This window comes from Podarcis melisellensis (genome assembly GCF_964234715.1).
Source record: "Podarcis melisellensis genome assembly, chromosome: 3".
Classification (NCBI taxonomy): domain Eukaryota; kingdom Metazoa; phylum Chordata; class Lepidosauria; order Squamata; family Lacertidae; genus Podarcis; species Podarcis melisellensis.
This window is the reverse complement of record NC_138530.1, coordinates 44311261-44333217: the sequence shown is the minus strand read 5'-3', so window position 1 is coordinate 44333217 and position 21957 is coordinate 44311261. Positions and strand designations below refer to the sequence as shown.

Here is a 21957-nt window from a genome sequence, read left to right as displayed (position 1 = left end):
ACTTATCAGCCAGCTGAAAAAGCTTGTGTCTTTATTTGTGTCTTGAAAGTACAAATAGTATGCATTCAAACTGTTAAGTGTGGCTTGCTGCTGCTGCTGCGATCCACTTTCTGTTTGTGTGTGCTCCCTGTACATGCAGTGAGGTATTTTCTGTGTATGGTCAGAGAGACGTTCTGTCCTGTCCTTTTCAGTTCAATCTGCTGTAAGTTATAGGAAGAGTTTGGTAATCAACAACAACAGTAATAATTTATTTGTACCCCACCCATCTGACTTGATTGCCCCAGGCACTCTGGGCAGCTTCCAACATATATAAGAACATTAAAAAGTATCTTGTTCCTACTGCTGTCCTATTATAGTACCAACATTGTACACTAACTTATTCAGGAGATGACATGCCTGCTTCTCCATTGTACATTTAGAATTACCTAACTAGATGTGATGCTAAATGGGGCACATGGAGATCAAATTGGAAGGGAGGGGAATTTATTTAGGACCACAGTGTGTGAGGAAGGCTTTTAAACCATTTTCTCACCTGACACGGGCCCAATGAAAATTTCCCTTAAGCTGTAAGGGGGAGGTAGGGGAGAGCTCCCATAAGCAGCAAAGAAAGCTTTTTTACAGATGTTGCATGCCACCCCAATCTCTGAGTGGTGTGAGATTCCGGGTGTTCCACGCACATTAACCATGGTTTGTGTTTCCCTTTGGAAATGAGGCAAAGCAGAGACTGTGGTGTCTTTATGATATGGGTCATTTACACATACAGTGGTACTTCCTGTTGCGGACTGGATCTGTTCCGGAGGTCCGGCCGGATCCCAAGGTTTTCGCAACCAGAGGACCACTTCTGTGCACGGCAAAACCCGGTAAAATACCTACGGGTTTGCCGCTTTCACAATCCGAATTTTACGTTATCTGAGGGTAACGTAAGCCAAGGTGCTACTATATATACAACCTGAACCTACGATGAAGGGGTTCACAGCATTGACACCCCAAGAGGGTCTTGTTTCTCCCATAGCTGCAGCCTTGGATGCAAACAGAAATCAACCATCTCTCCAGCTTTTCTGCCTTTAACAGCCTGCAACCTTTCCCCCCCTATGTTTCCCCACCATAGCAAACTATAAATGTTTCAAACTCTGCCTTTGTCTTCTAACTAACTCTGAGTTGAGGGAGTGGCCCCTCCCATTTGCTGCCTGTCACAAAGCCCCCTCTCTTTGGCTTCCCTAATGGCTGTTCTTCTGTCTGTTCTCCTAATGGTCCATCACCCCAGGCAATTTGCTTATCAGGAAACTGGCCTGGCTTATATTTTAACATTTGCAGAATCAAGGGGTTCAGTGTCTGGTACCCAGAAACTCATAACAGGGTGGTGGTGTCTGAAACACTTAATACAGTGGTACCTTGGGTGAAGAACTTAGTTCATTCTGGAGGTCTGTTCTTAACCTGAAACTGTTCTTAACCTGAGGTACCACTTTAGCTAATGGGGCTTCCCACTGTCGCCGCTCTGCCACTGCACGATTTCTGTTCTCATCCTGAAGTAAAGTTCTTAACCCGAGGTACTATTATTGAGTTAGCGGAGTCTGTAACCTGAAGCGTCGGTAACCCGAGGTACCACTGTACAGGGGAGTCTGGCACCCACAGACTCATAACACAGCGCTAATAGCTGGGTGTGGTGGTTCATAATTACTGCAGGGGGGGGGAGAAAGGGTTCAGACCCCTCCCTGTGTAACTTGATCCTGATGAAAATCTGCCCCTCCCCTGCAGCAGTTCATAATGATAAAAGAAGCAAATAAACAAATACAAGTTCAAGTGACACATTTAGCATCGTATTTTTGTTTGGCTTTAAACCAGCTCATAACCTCATCTGAAACTTCATCATTTGGAATTTGGGGGGGGGGGGGGAGTGAGGAACTAATTTACTCTGAAAGTTTCTCTGAATCCCATGACCGGAACACACTGTATTCACTTATTGGTGTAGATTTGCTTTATCCATAAGGGAAAGCATGCTATTTTCTGATCTTGGTTAGTCTCACAATAACCCTGTTAGGTTACAAATGTGGAATAGAGACTGAGACTGTGGCTTGGCTGATGAATGTGCTGACAGCAGCTTTGGACACTGAAAAAAGCTGGGGTAGAGGAAGTGCAAGTGAGTTGTATCTTCTTTTCTTTTGCTTTTTTTGGATGTTTAAAACCAAGGGTGTACACTTTTCAACTTTCCAGGGCAGTTCTGGGCCAAAATTCTAAAAGGTGGGAGTGTACCCTTGAAAATTAGGTCAGATATTTCACTCAGAAAATTTCTACACAATAGGTACATGTGTTATATACATGAATGCAGTTTGAAAAACACCACTATAACTATTCATTTCCATACCTCCAAGATGAACGTGCAGAAGAGGAAGATTTAGGTTACTTCCACCAACCTTTAAAACCCTTGCAGCTCACTTGTTCTTACCCTACCATGTTAATTTTGAATGTCTGAAGCTGATATGAGTCCTTAGTTCTTCTGGCATTTGCAGGTCGTGGGTGGCGCTGTGGGTTAAACCACAGAGCCTAGGACTTGCCGATCAGAAGGTCGGCAGTTCGAATCCCCACGACGGGGTGAGCTCCCGTTGCTCAGTCCCTGCTCCTGCCAACCTAGCAGTTCAAAAGCACCTCAAAGTACCAGTAGATAAATAGGTACCGCTCCAGCGGGAAGGTAAACGGCATTTCCGTGCGCTGCTCTGGTTCGCCAGAAGCGACTTAGTCATGCTGGCCACATGACCCGGAAGCTGTACGCCGGCTCCCTCGGCCAGTAAAGCGAGATGAGCGCTGCAACCCCAGAGTCGGCCACGACTGGACCTAATGGTCAGTGGTCCTTTTACCTTTACAGTGATCCTGCAGTATACAAATCATACTGTGTTTTCATTATAGCGGTCTGGCTTCATTTTACATTATATTATTCTAGTTTTGGGCTTGCTTTTTAAAATGATTGCCCCATCCCAACCCAAGTAATCTTTATATATCAAGTTCTTGCTGTATTCCAGTTTCAGAAACTGTCCCATCATGGCCGAGTTCATAAATACCATTTTGGTTACAGATATGAAATTCCTCCACAAGCCAAATACTTGTCATGAAAAAAAGAAGTTATGAATCTGCCATAAAGCTTCCAAATATATATTGTTCTTCTCAGATTATAGGCCCTGTTGGAACCCATGGTACCTTCTTTGGATTTGGCAGTTTTTAGACACTGAAGACAGATTTATCCTGTATGATTTATTTATGTATTTTCCAGGAATATGAAAATAAAATGTTGACTTTAGAAATCTCTAGTGAGCAAGGCTTTTTGGAACATAATGTTAAAAGCTTTCTGCTCCATCACAAGCCTTTAAGCAAGGCCTCTCTTATTTTATCTTTTTGTACAGCACCTAAGAATTGAAGGCACAATACAAAGATTTATATTTTGGCTGCAATACTGTGCACAGTTGAGTTCCCACTGTGTTTGAATATATTTTGAAGTGTCATTGTGCAGGGCGCAAGCTTTTAAACTAGATTTTAAGAGCACTTCTAAAAATATTATTTTACTGTTTATCATGAAAACATAAATTATCTCTTTAATGCTGCAGTATGAGAAAAAAATCCATCTTACATTTAATAATAATAATCTTAACAGACTATTATTTCTTTCTAATATAATTAAAATTTGTACTAAGCAGCATCTCCAAAGGTAAATAGTAGCACTGGTGGGGTAGTTTTCAGGAGGAAACTGTCATGATAGCATTGAGACTCTGGTGGCTTTTTCTTCAAAATAAAAGTGGCCATTTTAAGCATGCTATTTTGAAAGTTTGGATTAATGCCATGTCTAGATTGGCCTTAAATTGTGCTAATTCACTTTGAAATAAATAACTGGAGACCTACATTGGCTCTCAGTATGTTTCCAGGCACAAGTCAAATCATTGACTTGTGCCTCTAAACCCTAAACAGCCTTGGGTCAGTATACTTGAAGGAGCATCTCCACACCCATCACTCAGCCTGGACACTGAAGTCCAGTGCTGAGGGCCTTCTGGTGGCTCCCTCACTGTGAGAAGTAAAGTTACAGGGAACTAGGCAGAGGGCCTTATTCGTAGTGGCGCCCGCCCTGTGGAATGCCCTCCCGTCAGATGTCAAAGAAATAAACAACTATCTGACGTTTAGAAGACATCTGAAGGTAGCCCTGTTTACGGAAGTTTTTAATGACTGATGTTTTAATGTATTTTTAATCTTTAGTTGGAAGTCGCCCAGAGTGGCTGGGGAAACCCAGCCAGATGAGCAGGGTATAAATAATAAATTATTGTTATTATTATTATGTTATTATAGACTGCATATGGGAAAAAGGAAGCAGAGAAGGGGAAGGACTCTGGGATTGACGAAAAGTAGCAGCATTGGTCTGTGAGAGATAGCCGTTCATTGGGGCATTTCACATGGCAACATCATGAAGGAAATATGACTTAACAGATATTTTGAGTGACCAAATGAACAAAAAACTTCACCCTATTTTCCAAGATGATTTAAGGCTCTTTGTACAACCTTAATGTCTCCAGGGCTGTATCATTTTAAGTATAATCATTCTAGATATTTAAGTGTTATATAATTTATAATTAACAAATGTATCTGTGAGAATCCCATATTGATTCCTAGCACAATTTTTTATTGCAGTTGAATCAAAATGGCTAACTGAGCTGAACTAAAGCTGTATCAAAAAACACCATCAATTTATGAGAATGCTTTAAAAGAGAATGATCTGTAGAGTCCTTGTTCAAACACTAGATGGCAGCTACAGATTTAGAAATGAGTTCCGCAAATCCAATCTACATTGTTTTTCCTCTGTAAAATTTGATATTTCTCAATGGGAATATGTATTTATCTGAGTCAGACATTTGTGGCTGCCTGAATTAGTGCAGTTCTGTCTCTGTTCAGTCATCATGATTGGTAACTTGTCTTGAACACTGTTCCTGTAATTCCTGTAATATGGGGAAGGAATGGGGGAAGTTGTCCAGAGTACCTGTCCAGTGTACAAGTGCACACAAATTTGTTTATTTAAATTTATTTAAAATGTTTATACCTTGCCTTTCCTCAGCAATAAAAATTTAAAAAACAGTTTGACAATAACAAAATAAAGCAGCCATAAAACACTAAAATGGAGGAAAAGGATAAAAAAATACAACTATCAAAAATAATTTCAGCATAATTTATGGTCCAAAAGCCTTCCTAAAAAGGATGCTTTTTAAACAGCCTGCAGAAGGACATTACAGGAGACAAAGCCAGGCTGTAGCCATTGCTAGGCTCTTTCCTTGGTCCCAGCTAGGTGTATGAGATATATAGGATGGTGCGATCATTTAAGTAGTGAGGGATGTGGGTGGCACTCTGGTCTAAACCACTGAGCCTCTTGGGCTTCCTGATTGGAAGGTCAGCAGTTCAAATCCACGCAATGGGGTGAGCTCCTATTGCTCTGTCCCAGCTTCTGCCAGCCTAGCAATCCGAAAGCACACCAGTGCAAGTAGATAAATAGGTACCACTGCAGTTGGAAGGTAAACGGTGTATCCATGTGCTCTGGCTTCCATCACAGTGTTCTGTTGTGCCAGAAGTGGTTTAGTCAAGCTGGCCACATGACCTGGAAAGCTGTCTGTGGACAAACGCCGGCTCCCTCGACCTGAAGCAAGATGAGTGCTGCACCCCATAGTCGCCTTGGACTGGACTTAACCATCCAAGGGTCCTTTACCTTTACCTAAACATTTAAGTGGGCTGGAAGCTTCATACTGGAAAAAGTAGTCCTTCATATGTCTTGGTCCCAGACCATTTTCGTAAAATAGAAGGATGTCTGCACTGATTCAAAAGAAACACAAGCCACTTGTTGTGTTTTACATGCAATACTCTGGATTACTGTGGGCATGTGAAGTCATGCTGTCATTTGCCAGCTGTTTAACTCATGTATGTTAAGCATTTATATGCTGCTGCAAATTTCAGTATCAGTTACACTACTTGTTGTTGTTTAACTTTTTGACATCAGGATGCCACCACTAGAAATTGAACATTCATTTTCAGATAGTCTTGAAGAGTAGATCTCGAGAAAGAGAAGGAATTTACCCCTTTATTTTAATTACTCTAAAATGTTGGAATTAAGTTGACTTAAGGTGATTATTACAGAGCAGGCATCCCCAGCCTGTGGCCCTCCAGATGTGTTGGCCTACAACTCCCATGATCCCTAGCTAACAGGACCAGTAGTCAGGGATGATGGGAATTGTAGTCCAAAACTTCTGGAGGGCCGAAGGTTCGGGATGCTTGTTACAGAGAAATGACTGGGCTGCTTGGAGAAATGGTGGATCTTACCAGGGATTGCTAAGGTGATGTTTTCTTGCCATTCTTTCATGGTTACACATATAGTACTTAAAATATAACTATACTATACAGATAATAGATAGGCATTGTCAACTAAGGAAGGGCTTAGCTGAGCAATGGAGCATGCAAAGGTTCAAAACACAGCGCTGCCAGGAAAGACCTCTGTTGAATATCTTGGAAAGCAATTGCCAGCTAGTGTTGACAGTATTGAGCTAGATGGACCAGTGATATGACATAGCTTGCTATGTTCAGAATTGTCTGAAAATGAATGCACTTGTAGTGGTTGGATCTTGCTTTTTACCAAGTATGTTGCTTTCCCAAACTTTTAAATGGCCCATTTCTTAAAACATAACTTTCACAGGCATCAGAATATTATAAGCAAATATAAGGTTGCTATACATGAAGTCTGCTCTAAATTGCCCCCTTTGCTTTTCACACAGCTACATGCATAGTCTTCTTTTGCATACTCCTAGGATTAAGTATAGGACTGCTGATATATTTTACTGATAGTGTATTTCTTGGCCAAAGGAAAGAAGCAACCACAGTTATCTCCTTCAACCAGTCTTGTCCATGCTTCTCATTTTCTTGCTTCTATTAGGATAAATTATCCACATACTGAAATTAGTATTGCAGGTCATTTGACTATGAGAACTAGAGGATTTGATAACCAAGATGAAAGAGATGAAATCAACAGAAAAAGGGAAAGACTGTGGTTTTCTTTGTGAGAGAAACGCAAATAGAACTGGCCAATATTTGAGATTCTTAACAGAATAAAATTCAGGATATTGAAAGTTGCAGGAACATATTTGTTATATAGACACAAGTACCAGCTACAAAATTTGGTTGTGCTGCCACTGTGGAAATATAAGTATTTATTTTATACTGTTCTTTGCAGTTCTCTAGAAGTTAATCAACATCTTTAACTTCTTAGCTAAATAATACCTTCATACTGAGGTTATGAATAGGAAGAGGGTTTTCAGGACAGATACATCTGAGAGTTTATGCCAATATGAAAATTGAGGGCACCTAAAAAATTGTAGTTTGTGTTTGTGTGGACCAATTTCCAGAGTATGAAATACTTGGACAACTAAAATGAAGGTGATGATAGCCAAAACTATTCTGACCTTCCCAAATGTTTCTAGCATCTGTTGTGCATTTGATTACAGCACAAAGGTGTACAATGGACGAAAAGTAGAGGGTCTGATTCCTAGAAAGCTGCAGGGTGGGGCACTGACATGCATCTGGCTGGAGCATCATAAGAGCTACACCCATATGAAGGGCTTGAGTCATACCTGGAGGAAGGCAGTATGCAAGGAGGCTTCTAGGCTCTTTGCATTCTTGATGGAATTTCAAAGCCAGGATGGATAATAATTTAATTATGAATTGAATTGGGACGATTGCCGTCTCTATTTACTGTATTTATTTTATTTACTGAAGTAACCATTTTTATTTTTATTTTGAAAAGGAGAGTACTTAAAACGTTGCAAGGAAATGATATAGCAGTTGGGTGGAGATCTTTTGTTTCCGTGCCAGACATATGGTACTTGTCTGTTTCCTGTGCGGGATAAACATAAATTTCTAACTGGCTAATAAGGGTGGATTTGCATATGCATTGCACATGCCTAAGCTCCTAGGCATGGTATTGGGTAAGTATGCCATGATGCATGTGGATTTATATAGATCACAGGTGTCCTCCCCACTGTTTTTCTAGAGAACAACAAGGTACCTCGGCAGATTACCTGGTCAAGTTCAATGCACGTAGAAAGATGCTTTGACTTTAGCAGCACAGATCATCTAGGATACCATGCATCAAGACATAAAGCAACTTGTGTTCTGCATTACAGACAAACAATCAAGAAATGAAATCAGTGCTTCCCCCTAATGGGGAGTTTTAATAGATAATTGATTTTTCAGGCTGATTTCCCAGCCAACTTGGTATGCAGGAACCCACAGTGGTTGACAACTGCCTGCCAAGGCAGATTTGAAACTAGTGATTCTGCAAAATTGGACTTTTCTGTCTGTACACTGCATTTGTTATATCTAGGCAAGCCTTCTTTATTGCCCCAAGAAGCAGCTTTTAGCTTCTCTGCATTTGGCAATTCAGAGTAATGAGATGGATTTTATTTAATTTTCTCAGAGCCAGTCTTTTCTATCAGTGCTTTCGGATTTTTTGCCCACCTTTGGTATCACTAAAAACAACCTGTGGTTGCGGGCTCTATCTCTATGGAAACGAAAAATGTGGTGTTTGTATTGTACCAGAGTAGACAGACATAATTATACATAATGTTAAGTATAGTCAATGTGATATACAGAATGGATTGGATCCAGAGATGTGCTGTGCGAGCAGAAAGCAATTTCCACTTGAGCAAGATTGTCCTGCCAAATTCCCCTGATTTCCCGGTCCCACTTCATTCCCCCTTTCCCGTTGCCATTCCAGGCCTTAGGGGAGCCAGGAGGGCTGTAGCGGTGGGCAAGCAGCCATCAAGGTCAGTGAGGAGCAAAGTCTTTTGCTTGCTCTTCTTTAGAGCCAATCCAAATAGTAATTCAACTACATCAAAATAGTTGCTTCCTCCATCACCACCACTCTGCCAGTCACTCCAGTATATCTTCATGGTAGAGATTTAGCTTGAGCTGTGTTTAGGAATCTGTTATTTATACTGAGGCTTCACTCATCCTGGAAAACAGAGATTTATTTGAAGGCATTTCCTCCAGCATTATCTGGTTTAAACCTTGCTGTAAATGCCAGCATCTTTATTCTTATGTGTGTCTGGCTTTATAAAATCAAGGAGTGTGTGCACATAGCAGAGAACCTCAACTTTTTCACATGGGTGATAGATTTGTACTGTCTTAAGTGACAAGCTGCAAGGCCTGCTCCATTCCCAAAATCAAAACGACCAGCTTTTCAAAACAGAAGTAACTTAGTTTAACTGTTTGATTACATAAGTGGATATTGAATATTATTGCTGTTAAACTTTAAAAGTTCTTTAAGGCTCCTAGAGACTTTGATATCTACAAAGGAGACCTGAGAGATCAACGTCTAATTTTAACCAGACAAAAGAAACTGTCTTCAATTAGAAATGCCATCTTTTATGTGCCTTATTATTTAATAATAATTTCTTTTATGTTGGAATTGGTTACTATGGGTATTATAAAATTAAAGAATGTGGCCAATCCCGTGTTTTCCTCTTTGGCTGAACTCAGAGGGGGGAAATCCGTCTTTCCACAAATGAGATTTTTAGATAGTGTAAACTGAATTAATCTTTGTAAAGGACATTCTAGAAGTTATCTCAAAAGCAAGCCAATTTGTATGTAGAAGGTTATTGTCTTGGTTTTCCCCCCTTGAAGCAGACCTTTCATCTCCTTGGTGGATAGATAGGTTCTAAGAAAAATTAAAAGAGGCAAGATGTTCTCTCTGCAAAAATAAAATATTGGAAAAGATTTTTGGGGGAAGGAGGGCTAAAACAAAACTCTTGGAACCTATAACCAAGCAAATAATTAGTTTGGGAAACAAATTCTACTAAAGCCCTTTCCCACTTTTTTTTTTTTTTAAAAAAAACCTATTTAGCTCAGGTGTTTAGATTGCTCTGGCATTTTTCAGCCCCAGCCCTTTAAATATTCCTTTAATATTAATACCCATTTAATGGATAAGTTAATAGACTACTTCTAACTGTTTTGAGAGTTAGAGACCAGTAGGGAGCTAATACAGATGGTTGTATTAGTCCACTCTAATGGTTATATAAGGAGGCATCCACTTTTATTTGCATGTTGAATAAAGTTGGAGCATAACATTACTTGGTCATGATTTGATTTGATACCCATTTTGTAGTCTTATCTACATAGAAAACCTGAAAATGAAACCTTCATGTCTTAAACTGTGCCTTTTGGCCATGTGGGCAATAGGACTTCTATGGCTCTGGTTTCAGCTATGTTTTACCTGTCGACTGACATGGACCCAGCATGGGCTCATCCTAGATTTGTTTGAGTTTGGGACTGGAGGAACTGAAGGAGCTTAAAAGGCAACATCGCTTTCTTCTTTTGGGGCCACAGTAGCAATATTACCATTTTCACATCGTCTGTGAGTTTCCATAGCAATGGATTGCCCATCCATTTGTGCCAGGTTTATCTTGTAAATAGTTTATTTTTTATTTTATTTATTGTATTTTTATTTGTATACTTTTATTGAAAAACATAGTTTAAAATATATAGTCACAAAAGCAATACAGCTTAAATCCCTCAAACCAGCTCATCTGTTCCAAACAGCAGTGTTTTAGTATATAAGCAATGAGATAAATAACCTTTTGAACTCCTGGCGTATGCTTGTGTGTCACCTCTATAACTCTGTTCTTTTATTTTTCATTAAAACAACAACTCTCTCTCTCTCTCTCTCTCTCTCTCTCTCTCTCTCTCTCTCTCTCTCGTTCTCTCTTTGCTTTACTTGAAGGCTAGGAAATAGTTGCTGGGTTTCAATATTCTCATACCTTTCCTTTCATAAACAATGGTATAAAGCTAAACTTTCAGATGAAAGATGAGTTTGAGCTTTTGCATGTAATTTGGAAAGCCCCTTCATTAATGTTGATTGTTTACCTTTTTTTTTTACATTAATTTGAAGTGTCAGCCTATAAACATTGCAGTCTTTGGAAACAACCTTGTTTGTGAAACAAATTCCTACAAGTTTGTGGTTTTATAATCATTTACTGCTTATGAATTCCAAAGGAGTAATCACATTAGTCCACAAGCAACAAGACACACTTGTAGTATTGGGCCCAACTCCTGTCAAGTTGGGAGTGAAGCAGAGGCAGAGATGAAGGAAGGGAAACAAGTCCAGCAAGGTCAGAGTCTCCCGGTTGCTCAGGCCAGCAAGCAGCCCAAACCTGGAAGCCTTTATAAGGGCCAGGGGAGAAGAGGCTTGTATTGCTAACCTGGCTGGTCCCCATGTAGTTCACTCCTTCAAACACAAACAGGTAGGTACACACAATCAGGAATCCTTGTGGACATAACACAGGAGGACCCAGGTGTAAGGCCCTCTGCATGGGAACATTCTCTGTTGGGTAGATGAATTGAGCAAGTACAGCAAGAAGGATATCCTAAGCAACCTATATGCAGTTGAAGTAGGATGAAGATCAGGCATTACTGTTTATTTTCCCACAGGTTTTGGTAGAAAATGCCCCAGTTCTCAATGAAGTTGGCTGTTGCGGACGGAAAGTCATCCACAATAAACTGCCTGATCTCTAATGTGCCTCTCATGTTTCTGGCTGTAGATGTCAAGGATTAGATGTGTCTTTTATGAAGCTTTTATGATATATTATACATTGATCAGCATTAGTGCTGGCTGACATTCTGTCTTGTTTTCTTTTTTTTATGTCTTTCTAACAAAGTGAATACAAATGTCTGTTTTCCCCCTGAAACAAAAACACACCCCCCCATGATTTTAATTGGAAACTTAATGAATGAGAAACTGGCACAAAAAGCTGTAATTGGAGAAATAAACTAAGTTATCCTTTAGTCTCTTTCCATCGTACTGTTTGGAGCCTTGGATAGTTGTTCTTTGGCTATTTTCAAACATCACAATTCAAAGTGGCTCCAGTGGTAAACACAGGCTTACTTTGGCATTCCTATAGCCCGCCATTTGCTCCAGGGTGAGTGATCTCAAGCAACTAATGCATGGATGTTAATCAATCAAAATAAGCTTTACTTTTATGGCAGAAGGAACACATGACTATTCTCCAATACCATTTGGGATATAGATGTTGCATGTCTGTAATGCTTTTATCTGATCAGCTTGGCGAAATCCAGTCTCCATGAAAGACCAGAAACAAATTCCAATTACCCGAATTGGGGCCACATTATGAGTGACTCTCCTTGGCTTCCATTCAGGAATCCAGTGAATCCACAGATTTAATTATACAAGCCTTAAAAAAAAAGAAATTTAGTTTCTACCTCTTGTTGCAAAGTTTAAAAGGTCCATGTGATGTTTGTGTCAAAGTTATGAAAAAGAGAGAGAATATTTGGAATGGTAGGCCTCAAAACATGCAAAACCACAATTTCTTTTGTAATGCACCTAAAAGTATGTATCTGCGTCATACAGAGCAGATGAGCAACTTTTAACAATGAATGTGTGAAGTAGCCCTCAGTGGTTAGATCTTTCCAATGTTCTGACGTATTCACAGAGTTGTAATTAATTTTTATAGTTCCATCTTAAGTCTCTCTGAACATTCTCTCTCTCTGCTGGAAAATACTACATTTTCTTTTTTTTATGTTGACTTTTCTTATCTTTTTCTTTTTTCCCCCCATTAGGAAGATGTTGCAATGAAATCGGAAGAGCGGGCAAGCGAAATCCAGCGACTTGAGCAGACCATACAGGACCTGAAAACAAAAATTGCAGAGTTAGAGAAACAGTTTCCAGCAGCAGAGGTGCTGATTTCTAGTAGTAGTCAGTGGAATGAGGGTACGCAGCCAACGCCTGAAGGATTCTCTAATGCAGCTCTTCAAGAACATACGTTAGGTGCCCTTCCCAAAACTATAATTACAAAATCTGTGCAGACTTCACCAACAGATGATTGTTTAACACACACAATGCCTTCAGCCAACACACTGCCACAAGCACCTCTGCACCTCAAAGGGGATCAACATCAAGGGCCAACTCAGCCATTGCCAACACTTGAGCCACAACCCACCTTTTGCTCTGAAATATCTTTAGTCCTGTCTCCAAAACGGATTTCAGTACAGTTGGATGCTGCCCAGGAGAAACTAACTACGTCACAACCTTCAGGACCTGATGCTAATTTGTCATCACCTTTGTGTCAAGAGCAATTGGTACCATCAGCTTCCCACCCAGCTCTAAGCACTGAAAGTATTACTTGCAGTGAACATTCCCCTTCCTTATCCTCTCATCCCACAACTGGACTGTCTGCTTCCCTGCCTGGAGCAGGAGACTTATTTTTAACTTCATCCACGTCTAGTTCATGTGTACTGTCTTCGTCGTCCCTACCTGCCTCAGGGTATTCCCTGTGTTTGCCCGACGCAATGCCCCCTCCTGCCCCACCATTCCCTGTTGAAGGGATTCCTCCTCCACCACCTCTGCCTGGAATGGACATGCCTCCACCTGCTCCTCCTTTGTCTTTTGCAAGCAGCCCTCCTCCGCCTCCATTGCCTGGAGCTGGAATGCCTACAGGCATCCCACCTCCACCACCTCTTCCTGGAAGGGAAATGTTACCTGCTCCCCCACCTTTGCCAGACATTGGAGTGCCACCACCTCCACCTTTGCCAGGAGCAGCTATACTCTCCCCCCAGCTTGTGCCAGCTGTGGCAGCTCTACCGGGAATGGGAGTGCCACCACCTCCACCTTTGCCAGGCATGACGGGACCTCCCCCTCCACCACCCCTACCAGGAATGGGAGTGCCACCACCTCCGCCTTTGCCAGGCATGGTGGCACCTCCCCCTCCACCACCCCTACCAGGAATGGGAGTGCCACCACCTCCACCTTTGCCAGGCATGACAGGACCTCCCCCTCCACCACCTCTACCAGGAATGGGAGTGCCACCACCTCCACCTTTGCCAGGCATGACGGGACCTCCCCCTCCACCACCTCTACCAGGGATGGGAGTGCCACCACCTCCACCTTTGCCAGGCATGGTGGCACCACCCCCTCCCCCTCCCCCACCTTTGCCTGGTGCAGGAGCTCCCCCTCCTCCACCACCACCGTTGCCTGGTATGGGTGCGCCACCTCCTCCACCTGCTGGCCTTCCACATCTTCCTGGGTTTCTTCCCCCTCCCTTGCCAGCTGGTTTATTTGTAATGGGGATGAGCCAGGAAAAAGGTAGCAGGAAACATGCAATAGAACCTTCTCGACCAATGAAGCCTCTTTATTGGACAAGAATTCAGCTTCATAATAAAAGGTAACAAACACGCCAGAAATGTTTGGTTGGTAGCTTTTGCAATCAGATCATGTTATACTAAGAACTGAAAAATACCAGCATCCCAAAGTCACTGCCTGCCCCTCCCCGCCCGGCATTATATACTGATAAACCATGTTTTATAATGCTTATTTTTTGTGCTTGTTTTTGTGTGCTTTGAGAGAATGTTAGGAAGAAGTGTTTTGCTGTGTATTTTAACAGTAAAAGTTACCAGGTGTCATAGAGCATATTTGGCTTGGTCAAACACTAATAATTCCCAGGACAGCAATGTGTATTATCTTTGCTTCTGAATCAATGTAATTATAACATATATGTTTAATGCAAATTGCACTTTCTCATGGAGCTTTCAAAGATGTTCTCTTAGGTGGCCAATTCATACACATGTGACAAATGCCACTGAATGCCCTTGGAGCTATCATTTGGCACATTTACCTGTATCCACAATCTCATGGAGAAAATCTCTTCATATGTACATGGCCACACAGGATTATGACTTAAAAAGTATATCAGCATGTTGGCAGGAAGTGGTCCAGTACAGGTATGAAAGTACTTCAGTTGCATGAGCAACCTGGACAAATTGTGGGAATACAAAATTGCAGTCACATGTATAAACTAGCCCCGCAGTTCTTGTATTATGGCGGGGATAAGGGAACCTATGGCCCTCCAGATGATGGAGTACTATAACTCCCATCATTCCTGACCACGGACCATGTTTGTTGGTACTGATGGGAGTTCGGAGTCCACCAATTTCAGGAGGGTTAAAAGTTCCCCACCTCTGCAAAGTAGAGTATAATGCACGTACTTGGAGGCACACACTTTATTATTGCTCCGTCTGCATTGAAAACAGGTTCAAGGACTGAGTTCTATCAGGAAAATTCAGGCACAAAGAGAAATATTTGGGGATATTGAAGAGTGGCTGTGGAAGAGGTTTTCTAGTCTGTAATGTGGATCGAAAAGGCTGTTGTTGCAGTACATTGTCATCGCTGGTGCGGCTGTGGGGATGCAGTTCAGAATGTTTCATGGAATTATTTTCATGTATTTTTCCTCTGAGCAACGGAAAACTAAACTGAGGTTCTTTGTGTTGTTTTCTGCTTGTGTCCACTACTCTGTGCATCATACCCTTTCCCCACATCTCTTACCTTCTAATAATAATAGTCAAGTAGGGAGAGAAGAGCTAGTTGATTCAGATTGTGCTGCTAACATCACTCTTATTAAGAGAAAAGAAACAATACAATCTGTCCTCACAGTGCAAATCCATTTCAAATATGAACCAAAGGCAGCATAAGCTGTGCACTGATTTATGAAGTCTGTGACAAAATTTTGAAGTCTTCACAATAGTTCTAGTTAACCAAAAATTGCCCTGTGTAAACATTATGCTAGGTTTTGTGAAAGTGTTTTCTTTCTTCTCCTTGCTTGCCTTTTAAGCTTAATTAAACTTAATGTTAATCTGCAAATACTTATTTTCCAGATCCTCTCACCTTTCTTGACTATTGACATAGTGACTTTGATCAGAAACCTTCAGATAGAAATCTTAATATTCCTTAAATTATGGCCTGCATATCCCTATTTTTGTTACTCTATGAAAACAGTTCCCTACTAAAAAGTATGTTTTACAGAAAATTTGCAACTTACTTTAATATGGAAAATAGGGGTATTCAATATTTCAGTATTTCATCTTGAGAAGTCCAGGTTTAACTAGAAGAAAAAGAATGCTACTTTTAGCAGCTTAAATTATTTATTATCGATCGTTATTCTACCATTTTATGATTCTTTAGTCTGACATTGTCCTACATAGGTCTTTTGCTTAACTTTAGAGATTCTAGTACTTCACTTGTGTGGGAGAAAATTGAAGAGCCTTCCATAGATTATCACGAATTTGAAGAACTGTTTTCTAAGACAGCTGTTAAAGAGAGGAAGAAACCCATTTCGGACACCATCACAAAGACAAAGAACAAACAAGTGAGTACCCTCTTGCAATCTTTCTTTGGCGAACAATCCTTTTGTAGAAGAACATTGGCCACCCTTGCCAGGAGGGCAGAGGCATGTTCAGTAGATCTGTCTGTAAGTAACTCATGGTTGGTATATCTGCATGTAATGGGAAAAGGGGGCTGCTCGTGCGTAAGCGTTTAAATCCTCCAAGCTTTACCATCAGTTCCTAAACTTTCCCAGTCCGAGGAGCCATGGGTGCGTGGCTACCTCAATCGCTGGCAGAATCCGTCAGTGGGCGTTTCCGGAATTTACGCCAACATAAGAGTTCCTTGACGGAAACTCTTCTTCTGGATTCTCTGCGTGACAGTTTCCTCCATGGAGTGGGCCCTCCCCGCTGTTCTCACTGGAAACATCTTGGAGCCATTCCTCCGATTGAGTTTCTGCAGGAACTCTCCCTCTCCCCCTACTGGTTCCTTCCTCCGCATCCGAAGCTCTCCTAGCCTCCTTGAGCCCTTCCACCACCTGACTCTCTGATGGCAGTTCCCTGACACTGCATGACACACTTTCCTGTGCTACATTTGTTCAGTCCCTTTCCTTCAGACATCTTTAAATATACTGCATGGAGAAGATGTACACTGTATGAAGTGAAGGCATAGGGTAAAGGGGAGAATAATTAATAAATTGTGTAGCCTGAACAGAGAAAATGCAAGTTAAATGTGGAGGCTGCTGGACACAAAAAAGACAAGGCAAGGACAGGACAGCCCAGTTGGTTGCAGGTTTTATCCCTGTATGGAACAGCTGCATATTCCTGCTTTGAAGAGGGTTGGACTAGATGGTCCACAGGATCCCTTCCAGCTCAACAATTCTATGATTCTAGACTGAAGGGGGGGGACATGGAGAATTGGAGAGATTCCTCCCTTTTTTGTGGAATCTAAACCTCAGTCATGAATGTTAGGCATCAGTGGAAATGACAAGCATTCATTATGACTTGCTGTTGTATAGAATTGTGTGTGACAAATCTGGGAAGCTAGATAATTTTAGCCTTGCTAACTTTGTGACTGAAGGGTTGCTTTTAACAAAAACAAAGGGGAGAAGGTATAGATGTATAAATACTGGCTATGCAGATTAAGCAGCATTGAAACTTATTGCATTCAGGCTTTGTTTAGTGCTAGAGAATATGTAAAGTGGATCCCACTAGAAATGTTTGTGCAAGATAAGGTTTCCCTGTCGGCCACCTTATCATTTTGGAGCCTTGGAGGGTTGAGCCTGGGCCCATCTGCATGCATTTCTGTACAGACCATCTAAATCTACATGGCTTGTCTATAGCACTGAAACTGGACCTTATAATTTGACTTTGTAATAATCATATCTGAAGCAAAATCCTGTTGTTATTGTTCTTTACAAAATGTGATGGTCTAGGTCAGGGGTGGCCAACTCCCAAGAGGCTGCGATCTACTCACAGAATTAAAAACTGCCAGTGATCTACCGCCTTTTGGGGGGTTCAGGTCAAAGTTGTTGAGCTTTGTGGGGGGGGGGGTTAATTTACTAACGGAAAGGGACCCAGAAATCGACTGTGATTTACCAAAACCTCCCAGGGATCTTCCAGTAGATAGTGATCTTGGACATCCCTGGTCTAGGTAAACTGCAACTGACAAGGCACTATAGTCAACTACTAATGCATGTTGTAAACTCCCACTAAAGATTACCACCTTGAAACAAAAAAAGTATTTGCCGGCAAATGTAAATGTAGCATCAAATCTAATGCGCACCCTAATTTTTGCAATGTAATTTGGCAAAAAAAGGTGCACATTAGACTCAAGTAAATACAGTAATTATTTTGACTTCTTCTTGGATTATAGTACTGATGCTTTTTCCAGTTAGAGTTAGAGTTATGAACCAAAGTTATAAGGATTCTTATTTTCATTTCAGCATGTTCCATTGAACAAACTTTTTTTCCCCAGTAGCAGAAGAGCCAACAGTAGGTATCAGAATATAGTATTTCAAAACAAGGCTGTTTTTATGATGAAATTCAATCTGTTATGAGCATCCATTTGATATCTTCATCAACCAAACATTTGACATTGCTTTGTTGATCTGCATAACTTATACCGAGTATCAGTTATACAGAAGTCCGTATTGTTTCCCAGATTTTTTAAATATATTATTTTGAGTAGCTTTATGGTTTGGGGAAAAACTGTTCTAACCCCTGTTGTCTTCCACTGAAGATCTTGCCAGACCATATATGATGGGATAGCTGTGTATTCAAGTAGATGGGTGTGTATGCTGTTAAGTTTGACCTTAAAAAAAAACCAACAAAAAACATATCATGAGATTTAGCAAAACAAACCTCTGCAAACAATAAAATAATGGCTACTGGGTTGGGTTTGGCAAAAGGTGGTTAAATAGGCAGGCAGTAGTTGTGGTGAAATATTAGTGGTTGTGGTTTCTAATGTCGGGCAATGTTTGTTTTCTTTGCAATGGAAAGCACTTTATTATAGTTATTTTTAAAAATATATATATTTGAACTGGATACCCTTAAAGGTCTCCAAAAGGACATGTTTTCTGCAAAACACCAAATCCAACAGAATTCAATTAAAGAATATGAATATATGGAGCTACCTTACAGATTATTGGTCCACCTAATCCAGTACTGTAAACTCTGATGTCAGCAGTTGACTAAGGTATTTCAGAAAAGACTTTTCCCAGCCATGCCACCTTAAAAAACAACACTTAAAAATACAATGCAATTGATTTTCAGATATAACAGGACTAAAGGAACAACAATAGCATTGTTATTTAATTTTTTTAAAAAACTTGAAATGCTAGAGATTGGTCTTTGGATCTTTTTATCAAAAATAAAATGTTGCATTGTATAATCATGAGCTCTATACAGAAATATGTATGCTTGCAAGATCTTTTCCTGGCATCATGGGGTCACAGGATTGGGCTGTGGTGCCACTGTGCTCTCGAGGCATCCTGGTAGCTTGCAAGGCTTAAAAGAAAACAACACATTTGGATAGCTATATGGCACTGCCTGCAGTCAAAAACCAGAAACAGCAAAGAGATAAAGATATAACGAGAGCACACCTATTAGGTGATCAGACCAGAGCCTCCCGCTTCTTTAAGCAACCAGCCCATGCATTCTCTAACAGAGAATAGGGTTCTCCTGGTCTCCCCTAATGGGGCTGAATCTGATATTAATCAGTCTGATCATGCACATGCTTTTCACTCTCCATCATCCTCCGAGGAGGAGGATTTCAAGAGGCAGCATCCACTCAAATCTTTCCCCTCCCCAGGAGCTCCTCATTGCCTCAAAAAAGATGGATATCAAGATGATGGCTCAAATTCTCAGGTTGTGCAGATCACTCCATGGTCCAAACATCACGCCAGGACCCTTCATTAGACTCCCCTACCATACCAGTGGGTGATCACTCATAACAGACATTGGCATATCAAGGTGACTATAAGAATCAAAGCAGCCATGAAATAGTGGAACAGAGATGCCAACTGCAGGAAAGACACTCCTGTCCAGGATCTACACAAGACAATAATTATGTCAGGCGCCAATCTCTTGATCCAGGCAAAGTAGTTCCCATCAGAAGCACAAAACAGCGTCAACTGGCTGGAGCTCTGGGTGTCCCAGTTAGATATGCAACACTTCCCTCTACTACACCAGTCTCTCCACATCTTTCTGTGGTCTGACAGCATCAGTGTGAAATCGTATATCAATTGGCACCAGATCCCTTGACCTCCAACAAGAGTCGGCCCACTCATGAACTGGGTAGAATGCCACCTCCTGAGCCTCTCAGCCAGATCACCTGCATCACACTGGGTCCAGGCAAATGGACACTGCACCGGCAGGTCGTCAATCAACTTCACAGTCAGTGTAGTCCATTTTTGGTAAAGGTAAAGGTAAAGGGACCCCTGACCATTAGGTCCAGTCATGGCCGACTCTGGGGTTGCGGTGCTCATCTCGCTTTACTGGCTGAGGGAGCCGGCGTACAGCTTCCGGGTCATGTGGCCAGCATGACTAAGCCGCTTCTGGTGAACCAGAGCAGCGCACAGAAACACCGTTTACCTTACCGCCAGAGTGGTATCTATTTATCTACTTGCACTTTGATGTGCTTTCGAACTGCTAAGTTGGCAGGAGCTTGGACCGAGCAACGGGAGCTCACCCCGTCACAGAGATTCAAACCGCCGACCTTCTGATCGGCCAGTCCTAGGCTCTGTGATTTAACCCACAGCGCCGCCCACGTCCCCACCATTTTTGGTAGACCTCTCCTATTTCTACAACCCACACACAGAAGGGTGAGATGCCCCAATGTCTCCTTGGCCATCAGGTCTGTATTATTCATTCCCACCAATTGCAGTTCTCCCAAGGGTTCTCCGAAAGATCTGGAAAGAACAAGGCTATGTCATACTGATAGCCCCCTTCTGGAGCCAGGCACTTTCCCAAAAAGTTTCTTCTCCTTCCTCATGACCAGAGTAGAGCAAGTGACCCCATTATGCCATTGCAGATCTACATTTTAGATGAGCACCAATCATACTTTTTCCATTGTGTTGACTGTACATGTTTAAATTGTGTAAAATATATTAACTTAGGCCTGCCTTTAAAGAACTTCAGCTGATGCTTAATTCAGCCATTAAGTTTTTTGACTAGAGTAATTTATTCAGAATAGGTCACTCCATTATTGTACAATCTTTGGTGGAATGATTTTGTTTGTTTGTTTGCTTGCTTGCTTGCTTGTTTCTGGGTTCAGCTTGAAGTTGTAGTCACACCTTTACAGGAGGGCTGGACAAAATGATAACAGGCAACCATTTAAACATATATTCTAGGGTCTTCCAGGGTGTGTGTTAAACTTCCCAAAGTTCAAGGGGGAGAGTGGGTGTTTAGGGTGGAGAGTTTAGTACATACTATTTCCTTTCTAAGGTGAACAAAGGGCTGGCTTCTTTTCTTATAAAGAACAAGAACTTGTGGCTTGGCACACTTTGCTTGTTAAAGTCTAGCCTTGAAGACAGAATTTTTAAAGAGAAGCCAGGCCTCAGACCCACCTCACAGTGGAATTTGTTAGCAATACAACACCCGAAATACAGACAACATTTGCCACAATCTCAGAATGTCCATGAATTCCTTCCTCACTTTGGTTAAAAGATCTGGCAAGGGTAGGGGAGAGGATTTGTGCTGCCCTGCTTTAAAGCCCTAAATAGTTTAGGGCTAGGATACTTGTGACCATCCTTGAGCACCTCATACTGAGACAGAAAGATGTATGCTTTTAAAAAAGAAGCTAACAAATGTAGCAGAGATAGCTGAATTCAAGGTATTAAAATGATTGCATGAGTAAAGTACTGTATATTGGTTGTATTCAACAGAGCACTAAGTCACGGTCCTGTCAGGACAAACATTACTGCTAGCACAATAGGACTTTCCCACCTCCCACCCCTGCATACCTTAAGTCTGTTCTAGGGGTCTTCCCAACCCTCCTGAGCAAATCTAGGGAGAGTTTGGGGCACACAAGGGGTGAAGAGAGCGGTGGAAATCCTGTTGTGTGCTAGAGGTAATTTTTCTGCTGATGGGACAGTTAGTAGAATACCATCCAATTTCCTGTTACAGATAGGTAGCCGTGTTGGTCTGCCATAGTCAAAACCATTTTTCCCCCCTTCTAGTAGCACCTTAAAGACCAACTAAGTTAGTTCTTGGTATGAGCTTTCGTGTGCATGCACACTTCTTCAGATCCAATTTCCTGTTTCATTTAAGCAGTACAGTGGTACCTCA

General features: G+C 41.4%; 1 protein-coding gene across 1 annotated transcript in view; it reads left to right on the top strand.

Moving 5' to 3' along the window:
• Window positions 1–21957, top strand: part of FMN2 (formin 2) — a 146400-nt gene that overhangs the window by 35251 nt on the left and 89192 nt on the right. Inside the window, exons 5-6 of the mRNA XM_081905781.1 lie at window positions 12637–14237; window positions 16070–16214. Of these exons, the coding sequence (XP_081761907.1) occupies window positions 12637–14237; window positions 16070–16214 (1746 nt within the window). The remainder of the gene's footprint in view (window positions 1–12636; window positions 14238–16069; window positions 16215–21957) is intronic.